This window comes from Eufriesea mexicana, unplaced genomic scaffold, assembly GCF_001483705.2.
Source record: "Eufriesea mexicana isolate 0111107269 unplaced genomic scaffold, ASM148370v2 scaffold1837, whole genome shotgun sequence".
Taxonomy (NCBI): domain Eukaryota; kingdom Metazoa; phylum Arthropoda; class Insecta; order Hymenoptera; family Apidae; genus Eufriesea; species Eufriesea mexicana.
The window spans coordinates 18,576-28,936 of record NW_016909955.1 but is presented as its reverse complement, the minus strand read 5'-3'; the positions used below and the strand labels follow the sequence as shown (position 1 = coordinate 28,936).

The 10,361-nt window shown below is 32.7% G+C and overlaps 2 protein-coding genes across 6 annotated transcripts; one reads left to right on the top strand and one right to left on the bottom strand.

The window, feature by feature from the left end:
* Positions 1-1,261: 1,261 nt before the first annotated feature.
* Positions 1,262-4,315, bottom strand: LOC108549288 (FYVE, RhoGEF and PH domain-containing protein 4). The gene is made up of 6 exons (XM_017902605.1): positions 3,888-4,315; positions 3,102-3,817; positions 2,713-2,918; positions 2,193-2,558; positions 1,570-2,021; positions 1,262-1,432 (listed from the first exon to the last, which is right to left on the bottom strand). Exons 1-6 carry the CDS (start codon positions 4,313-4,315, stop codon positions 1,330-1,332), a joined length of 2,271 nt encoding a protein of 756 aa, XP_017758094.1. The 3' UTR covers positions 1,262-1,329.
* A 1,006-nt stretch (positions 4,316-5,321) lies between these two features.
* Positions 5,322-9,014, top strand: LOC108549280 (zinc finger protein 76). 5 transcript variants are annotated; one of them, XM_017902594.1, is made up of 9 exons: positions 5,322-5,486; positions 6,270-6,364; positions 6,468-6,645; positions 6,864-7,231; positions 7,514-7,783; positions 7,864-8,055; positions 8,131-8,349; positions 8,448-8,558; positions 8,677-9,014. In XM_017902594.1, exons 2-9 carry the CDS (start codon positions 6,290-6,292, stop codon positions 8,773-8,775), a joined length of 1,512 nt encoding a protein of 503 aa, XP_017758083.1. In that variant the 5' UTR covers positions 5,322-5,486; positions 6,270-6,289; the 3' UTR covers positions 8,776-9,014. The 5 variants fall into 5 exon arrangements, with proteins under 5 accessions (XP_017758083.1, XP_017758080.1, XP_017758084.1 ...); XM_017902591.1 differs by having other exon boundaries at positions 6,186-6,364; XM_017902595.1 differs by lacking the exon at positions 5,322-5,486 and adding an exon at positions 5,906-5,947 and having other exon boundaries at positions 6,186-6,364.
* The last annotated feature ends 1,347 nt before the right edge of the window (positions 9,015-10,361 follow it).

The window sequence follows — 10,361 nt, the reverse complement described above, 5'->3', positions numbered from 1 at the left end:
AATAATAATAATAACAACAACAACAATAATAATAATAATAATAATAATAATAATAATAATAACAATAATAATAATAATAATAATAATAGGACCGTAATTAATACAACGGTCATACACGATATCTGACTATGCTAATAGTTAACGTTCCTGATAAATACTATAGAAATAATTGAATTTTGTTCGTGTAATCTCACATGGGCATTTCTTAGTATTGTTATCTGTTCATTTGTAAGTTACTATGTTCGCAAATGTTCCGATGACTTGCAACAGTTAGCAACGGTTAATTTTCATCAGTTATGGATGTCAATGTTCACCTATGGTTTTTTGTATAATCAAATATACGCGCGATAAGATCTGCTCGACAACGTTAAATCCTGTGTACTTTAATGTTATATTTTACATGATCATCGCGATGTAACAGTAACAGATAGCAATGTATTTTTATGATGTAAAAATTTTATAATACCCAACAATTATAATCTTTTAGAATAATAGAATAGGTATTAATTGAAAACTAGAAGTTTCAAGCTAGTAAATTTCTTTGTTTTAAATCGAAGTTTTTTAGACTTTAACATTGCATTTTTTTCCTTCTTAAGCAGTATCTGATAGTAATTTTTTTTATACATTTTGTTACATAATTTATTAAATTCATTTTGTTTATGAAATTGATATATATTTAGGAAACTGTATTGGATTATTCTACTTAAGCAGTATAAATTCTTCAAATTATTAACAACTAATACAATAACAATAAATCGGGCATCCTTTGAATGCCCGAAACTATTCTGTAAAACACTAATTTCGAATTCTTCTCTGTTGTACCTTGTCAATTACATTTAATATTTATCTCCTAGTACAAATTGATAATAATGAATTAAATTTTACCTAATTCTATATTATCAAACTAACAAGCTGTAAGCTGAGACATTTTATACATCTTTTATTACTTACATGATCATTAGAATAATTTTCTTCTTACCAAACTTATTGGTGGTACCATTCATGTTTTTCTATACCAGGGTAAAGTTTTGTATCATGTATACAACGTTTTAGACGATTGTGTAAATATATACTTATATATTTTTAAATATACTATAACAAAATGGTACAAAATACAACAAGCGTTTTGGCAATATGGTCATTGTTAAGTTGACCATGGTATACCCACAACAATTTTTATGCACGTATCTGTATACTATGTAACATAAGTTAACGTCACTTTTATATAATAATTACCTACTAACGATTATTTCAACGCGCTGCGATCTTATATGACAACGGCAGTAAAAGATTGACTTATATCAGAATAAGATCGACGAATATTCTTTTTTATGTATGATTAATCAATTGGTCATTTTGTGCGTCTTCATTTTCCGCTGTTGCGAACGAAGGTAATTCTGCTTTCGTAGCTAATTGCAAAGCATGGAACCATCTGAAAATTTAATGAATCTTGTGAATGATGGAATTTGATGGCATTATACACAAGATCTATATATATATATATATATATATATATAGAGAGAGAGAGAGAGAGATACACATGATATACATGAAAATAACAAAACTTACTTTTGTTTATCTTCATCCGATAATGCTTGTAAATAGTAACTTTTTCTAGAATGATGCATTTTAATTGCTTTAAGTCTATCTTTGAAACTCAATGGATCTTCGTCGGATAACTTAATACCTTCCGTAACAATAAAACCGGGCATAGGAGTCGCCGTAAGAGCCGTATTTTCAGATTCAGATTTAAAAGTGTACAAAACGAAATCTGCATGTAACGCAAACCATCGTCGTGTCCAAGGTTTACTCGGTTGCGTTTTTAACATAAGATATCCAGATATAACGGAAGATGCGTTTGCTGAAACTTGTAATAAACTTTGTACAGGTCCGGACGGAGATGTTGAAGACGGTGACTTGACAAGTGGTTGCGTTAAAGTAGCATAACAAAGACGACAAACTCTCATGTTTTTATTATCCTCGAATAATAGCTTCTGATTTGAACATTTGCCGCAAATAACCTATAATAAGCAAAGAGTATTGTATGAACGAAAAAGAAAAAAGCAAAAGAAAAGAAAACAATAGATACATTTAATTGCAAATTCGTCACTAACATTCGTCGATAACATTCTTTTCATTCTGTTCATTCAAGTTCCTATTGTTATGAAACGTTACTAAAAAAAAGTACTTACTATTCCACAAGCTCTACAATTGTGTTTTCTTTTCATTACGGAAAAAATGACCTCACATATCATACATCTCGATACATCATCAGTCTTTACAACAAGTGTTTTAACATCACCAGTTTTTAGGCTTGCTTTTCTTCTCATCATTTCTTGCATAGTAACAAACAACGCATCAAGCCAAGCTGCTTTCTCTTCAGCCGCATGTGTATACAATTCAACGTTTTTATCTTCATCCCTGATGTAAAATGTGTTTGCCGTTTCTAGATTGTCACCTTCAATCACTTGCAAATTTTCGATCAGGAATTTAGCTCTCAATCTATACAATGGTCCGGGTATCAATCTTATTGAACAAAGTAATAATAAATCGCTAAACTGCAAAGCAAAAAAAAACAAAGAACATTTCCATCACTAAAGTCTAATATACGGTATCAATTAATTGAGTATTTGTTACACGTCTCAGTCGACAGGTTTACTCATGAATAATCACGTTGTGTTTAAGGTATGCACACTATTGCTTTTTACGTACCAGAAACAAATGCCTTTCTTGATGATCGCCGCTTCGTGCCGAAATTTTAACGATACGACCCTCTTTTACAAGTTCCCGCGTAGCACTGACTAGATCCGTTGTATCGTATATACTCTCTTGTATTTCAAGAAGCTTTTTGAACTTGTCAATCTTCTTCATTGCATCATTCGTGTGATTAGCAGCAGTAGATACTAATTCCAACGCCTCTACGAGAAAGAAAGCCATGTCTGTTCGTTTGATTCTACGATTACAATCGTCGCCATTTACGGACGTCTATTTAAACGTGCCCCGTTCAATAGACGTTTAAATAGAATCCGATCCTTGCTAGATGCGCATTATTTTATGCGTAAGTAATTCATCGAATCGAATGGAATTCGAAAGATCCTTACTTTTAGTATCCTTGTAATCGGCACTTTCTTCTGCGAGGTTTTTCAGATAATCTTTTAGAAGAAGCTCGTATCTTGGTAATCTTTGTATAGGGCTCAACATGTGATGAGGCAATGATAACTTGGCACACTCGTCTAATTTTTGAATCTCGTTGATGATGGCAGCAAATCTAGCGACTTTAATTTGAAGCGTCTGTATCAAGTTCATGGCGTAATCGAAGTTTTTTACATATTCTGTGTACATCTTAAGAAAAGGCGCAAAATTTTTCATTATATCTCCGATTCTAGGATCTGATTCCCAATTTTGCATCCTCTCTTGAAGTTGGGGTAACAGGAAATCGTTGTGGAACTTATAAATTGATTTGATATTAGAGAACATATGTTGAACAGTTTCTGGAGGAAACATAGGATGTGCTCTATTTTCTTGATCGATTTTGAATTGGAATACTTGATCGATCAATCGTAAAACATTAACATAATTCTTTTCGGTAACCAATAATTCTTCGGCAACTCGACGTGCATTTTTCGTTTTGTAATCCGAATAAACTGTATTATCAACAGACTTTAATTCTAAAACTGAGTCGTCGGTATGATCCACGACTATTGCGGAATCTGTTTCCGATGATTTTGTACCTTCGGATTCTTCATCACTTTCGGATTCGCTTATCGTATATGATTCCACCGCATATCGACGAGAATTTCTATCCGTGGTTAAATATCTGTACATTAAGAAGCTTTATAAGACATTTTTGTCCAATAAGTTACAGTCATTATTGGCTGTTAGCTTACCTACTGCTCCTATATTCTAACACACTGTGCGATACTCGTACGAAAGGTATTTCCATCGAATTGTCTTCATTTTCTTCAATATCAACATGGTCTCTTGAGCTTCCTGCAGACATTACAAACGAACGAAATCGTGGAAAACCTCCGAAAGAAGCTATTTTACGGAATGAATGCCCTTCATAATCCTCCTGTTTCTTTTCTTCTACTATTACATTAGAATTGCTGGAATCTTGGCATTCCTTTAATTCGTTTAAATCCACTGCTTTATCCATTGGTTCATTAGGTTCCAATTCAGTGTAAAAAGTGCTGTTCGATGTTTGCGTTTTTGATGCAAACATCTTAAATGCTTTGATAAAATCACTTCTATCTTTTGATTTCAAAAATGGTCTTATTCTCCAATGTGGAACATCTATTGATCGATCCTCTTGCATTCTAAATTCAAATTTATTAGTTAATTGATTAAATTAACGTTAAAAATTAATAATTATAGTATACATTGAAAGATCCATGAAACAAAACATTATTTTACATCGATAATCTCAGAAAAGAAAGAAAGGATGCTTATTGTTAGTTACCTCTTCGTAATATAATTATTTCATTCAACAGATACATTGCACCGTGAGTTAATCGAAACCAACATCGATTAACAGCTAAGCTTATGCCACTCTTGTTGACTATACATTTATTAAACATGAGTGTACATGTATATCATTGTACATTGTTATGAAACAATGAAACACTGTAACGACTCTCTTACAATATCGTGATTTTGCATGAGACCAAATATAGTGGAATCTTCCAGTGAGAAACCTAAGACCACTTAAAGCAGAACCGTATCAATTTTGCACACAACTGCTATTTTAATGTCTGGTTTAAATATTCTCTAATAACAATTCTCTTCATTTTTGAATCTGCATCAAAAAGATATGAATATTTTATCGGTAACTATTAATTATAATTAACAGGTGAAGATGGTCAAAATTTAATTACAATTCTTAATTTTGGTCCACTTTGACCTGTTTATGATTAATAATGTGGGTTAACGATATAGATATTTTAATATAGTTGAATACACCTTAGAACAACGAAATATGTGCTATCTAAACTTATATGCATATTCATGATACGTGACGCACCTGGATCTAGTACCTTATGCATTTTTTTCGTACGATTCTCCTAGATGTATTCGTATATTTAACAAATACAAATTGCACATTGAACAAAATGCTATTTCAAAAAGTGAAAAATAAGTAACGTTTATTTCTTCGTTTTACACGAATGCATAGGTATGACAGAATTGACCAATAAAGAGAGAGATTAGGTCAGTAATAGAGAACCGTTCAAAAACGGATCGTCACGCGTTCAAAGGGATATATTCACTATCTAGTACTATTTTTCTTGAGAACGATATGTTAACGAAATATATCAAGACTGTGATGGACGAACCAACCATAAGAACTGTAAATCAAGCTCAAAGTATGAAACTATATTAAAACCTTAGGAACATACAACTATAATTCGGAGGAGGTTATCGATTACGTCTTTTCGTTTCACGATGTAGCTTCGAAGAAAAAATTTATAATCGAAACTGATTATCCAATGGTGCGTAAAATTATTAAGTATCTTCATCTCAGTATAACTTACTAAATATTATTTTCACCTTATTTAATATGTATTACCCGTGAAGAAGTTTCGCGGGTATACGAGTTTATGGGTAATATTTCCCAAGATTCTTTGGTATCGAATTGCGAGGCTGCGCGAGACACTGAAAGTTAAATTCGCTGTACGAGAAAGAAAGATAAAGAAAATCGGAGAGAGAAACAAAAGACATTCGAATTTTATTCAACTTTACTTTATCTTACATCATTGGAGATCATTTGGATTCTGACTTATAATTTATACTTATTCCAAGTCAACAAATGGCGAATTTCCCGTATATACGTTTTTCATTTCACCACAATCATGACAATCGGAACTGTCATCATTATAATCATCTTCATAATTACCAATACAATAATCAGTATAGCTTCTAGAAACGGTTGTTGATGATGATATAATTATTGGTATAGTAAATATTATGAATCTAATGTTTCATGTGTTTTGTGTTATAATCGTTACATAGCCACTTAAAGTAATCAATTGGTGGATCTTCTTGACTGCACGTGACATCCTTTCCAAACATTTATATTCCAAAATATTTGTGTAGATATTTAATGTTGTCGGTAAAGATAACTTGGTACAATACACGCGGATTTTCAATATATCGTAATCGAATTATTGATGATCCCTGTTTTGAGACAGATGCTTACCTGCGGACACGAAACTAAGACACAAAATAATGACGTGGATCATCGGCGATCATCGCGAAACGTTCTTTGTTCGCAGCTCTGGATTTGTACAAAAATATGTCGACAGAAGGTGCAGAACTATCGAATCATTTAGTGACGCGAGATGTCGAAACCATGTTGGACGAAACACAGGTAAAGACATCACTTGGTTTTTAACCTAACCATTTTTCTTATGGAAATGTTCACAATACATGTTACATCATAAGTATTTTCTACAAATTATTCCACTCTATAGAGCAATCGTATGGATATATTGGAGTGTCTGTCAGTTTTAATTAATGAGAATAATTCTGGGAATGATCGAACTGAAGAATTAATGTTGGATGAGCATCTATTGGGTGGTGGCACAACTTTAACAGCAGTAACATTACCTGATGGAACACAAGCATTTGTTGCTAATAATTTCAATGATGGTAAGAAATTAAGCAATACACAAGGAATATGCATGAAATGATTTATTAATGGGAAAAAAAATCATCATTTCATTTAATTGCGCATGATTTCAAGATTTAATGCATATACAAAGAGTAACATTTAAATATTGATAAGATTAGTCGTGCATTATAGCTTTTCTTTTATAATTTTTACAATTCTTTTATTAATTCTGCATATTTGTTTGTTTGATTCGCAGATATGGATTTAAAGAGGCAAGCAACGTTAGAATTGGAGAGTGGTGACACAATATTGCTTCGAGAAGTAACAGAACTTACAGAAGGCAAGCCGCTTCAACTGGAATTAGAACCAGCAACATTAGTTCAAGCTCATAACACTACCATAGAAAATGTTGGAAATTATCCATGCGTGGAATTTATCGATGGTAATGCTTATATGGTAGCCAGTCATTTGGATGTTAGCAAAGATTTGTGGGAAATTGAGGATGGTAAATTGAGGAAAAAGGATTCCAAGATTTTATTAAATAAATTGTCCACATCTAGGATAAGGCATCCTTGCCCACGGGAGGGCTGTTCAAAAGTTTATAGTACACCCCATCACCTTAAGGTAGAGATCGTTTCCTATGCTATAAATTGTAAGTCAATTCAGGTCTATTCACGATCATAGTCTCTTCTTCGATAGTCGTTCACATGAACAGCATGAACGAAAATCATTGTATGTCGTAGATGAATTTCGTTATCGTAAAAGTTTAATAAGCTTGGGGGTTATAAATAATAATAATGTTCGAGCGAATGAACCTGTTGTTTGGCTCTTGAAATTCTAATCATAATCAGTTAAAAATGTCCAGACAGTATCGTTATCATATGTAAGATAGTATTTTTAAATTAGGTTCATGAACGATCTCACACTGGTCAACGACCATATAGATGTACACATCCGAAATGTAAGAAGAGCTTTTCGACAGGATACAGTTTAAAAGCACATTTACGTACTCATACAGGAGAGAAACCTTACAAATGTCCAAACGAAACGTGCGACAAAAGCTTCAAAACATCTGGAGATTTATTGAAACATGTACGAACACATACCGGAGAACGTCCTTTCTTGTGCCCATTCAGTGGTTGCGGTAGATCTTTTACTACCAGCAACATTAGAAAGGTACGAGTTAAATGAAAACTTTGCGATAACACTGTCATCAATTAATAGAACAAATTCTATTTCGTACACATACATCGTAGGTTCACGTCAGAACGCACACCGGTGAACGGCCGTATAAATGTACACAACCAAAGTGTGGCAAAGCTTTCGCGAGTGCAACAAATTATAAGAATCATATACGAATTCATTCAGGCGAAAAACCATACGTTTGCTCGATTGAGAACTGTGGGAGGAGATTCACAGAGTATTCTAGTCTTTATAAACACCATCTCGTTAGTAATTTTGTCAATCTTTGCAATTAATTGCAATCAACGCCTCGTATTCTCGATATTTTCTTATTTTCTTAGGTTCACACGCAACAACGTCCGTTCGAATGTAAAGTTTGTTTCAGGAGATACAGACAAAGTAGTACTCTTGTGATGCACAAAAGAACTGCTCATGCGTTAGTTGATAACGATGATAATGTTGATGTTCTTTGTCAAGATTCTATTCAAGAGTCTTCTAGTCGAAACAAAGATAGACGAAAGGGAAACAGTATCCGAGATAATGGTACTCCGTCGTTAAAGGTAACTTGGAAGATATTTTGAATATATTGCATATTTTGCAATATATTTTAAAAGGTATTTTCAAATGTTTCTCCTTACATGTTTCTATATAACCAAAGATCACAGAAAAAGATGGACAAATACAGATTTCTAAAGCGATCGATGATTTAAATGATAACGAAACGCAGATTTTATTAGTCGGTGATCCTTCACAAATTGCAGCGTTACAGGTTCGTTACTTTTATTTTTGTTTCATTCATTGCCCTTAATTTTTTTCCCGGCTTGCTTTACTATGACAAATCCTATAATAATATGTGTGATTTTATTTTTACGTATTATTTATTACAGAAGATCGAATTAAATGGTGGTTTCGATGAGCCTAGTATCGATACTTCGTTTGAAGAATTAAATATAAAGATTGAAGATATAGAACTTGGCTGGCATTAATATGTTTTTAATATGGCGTATATTCTATGAATACTAAAGGAAAAACGCAAATTGTCTATCATTTCTTTTGTCTGTCTTGTCAGTTATCTCTATTGTTTATCGGGTCTCTTACGTAGATGGACGCGCGCGAGCGTGCGCACACCCACACACTTGACTTATATAATTTGTGGTCCTATAGATCTCAGCATTGGGAACTAAGGGTAACATGTGTCTATCAAATCATCGGGAATGGTTAAAGAAGAAAGGGTTTCATTCATTTGTTAATTAGTACAAAAATGTATCTAGAAATACGTTTCATCATAATCTACAAATAAATTAAATTGGAATTTTTAATCAATCTCTTTGACTACACGATAGTACAAAAATGATTACGTTGAAAATTTCCTTTGCACAATATTCTTATTTCTATCTCGATCGATTTTATACATACTACAAGTTTCATTGTTGTATATTTACAGTCAATAACTCGGGTTAATTTCTTCCGTCGTATTGCTCTTTCGTACAACGAATATTTCAAATCATAGATATATTACGAAATTTGTGATAATATATATAAAATTTCAAAATATAAAATACAATTGATAAAAAAATTTTAAGTGGTAGAAATTTGTCGAATTTAATAAAATGTAATATCCCTGATTGTACCCTATTATATCTTTCTACGAACATTTGATTTATCATAGACATTAATATATCGTACGGAATAAGATTGAAAATTTCTGATAAACTGGAATCAGAAATTTGATTGCATTCTTCGAGAAGTAGGAGGAAATGAGATGTGTAAATTATTTGTAAGCGGTTGTACTCGTTAGGCGTGAACGGAGAATATCAATTGTTATTAGCACGAGTTTACTAACCAAATAACTATATTAACATGTTCAGGTACTAAATTGAAATTTTTCAGAGAGATCGTACCAGTTACATCCGAACGCCGTATCGATTTTAAATTTTGCACGCGAAACCGAGGATCGTAGTATTTTTTCCTTTATTTTTGTCTCTCCTCTTCGCTTCTTAGGCATCCTTCTTCTATCGTGTCTGTTTCCATTTTTTATCTTTCTCATTCATATAACCATTTTACTGCATTACTTCTCTAAGTAATCTTAACGTACTTGCAATAGTTTTGTTGTTATTCTTGTCATTTTACAGATTCTTTTTTTAAACCGAACTTAATTTCGTTTCTAAATGTACCGCGATAAGGTAAAGGAATGATTTCCACGCGTATATTTTAACTGATTTTTCGAAATTAATCTTTTTTACGCGAATCTGTTGTCCTTGACGCTTAGCATTCTTAACGACACACTTTTAAGCAAGGGTCGTTTGAAGTTACTCCCGAAAGTAGTAACTTCAGTAGCAGGTGGAGCACGTGATCGGTCATGCAAGCGACCAGTTTTTGTCTTTCCTTCTTTCACCAAAAGAATAATATTCTCATGTTATTGCGCGTAGTTGTGGTTGAACCGACTTATATTAATAATAGGTAAAACTTGGGAACTTGGGTAGCTTAATAAATCAGTGATTTCATCGTTATTATTTGCAACAAGTGTTAAAGAAAAATTACAAGAGGATTGTTCATTTTCTTTTTTCCCTAC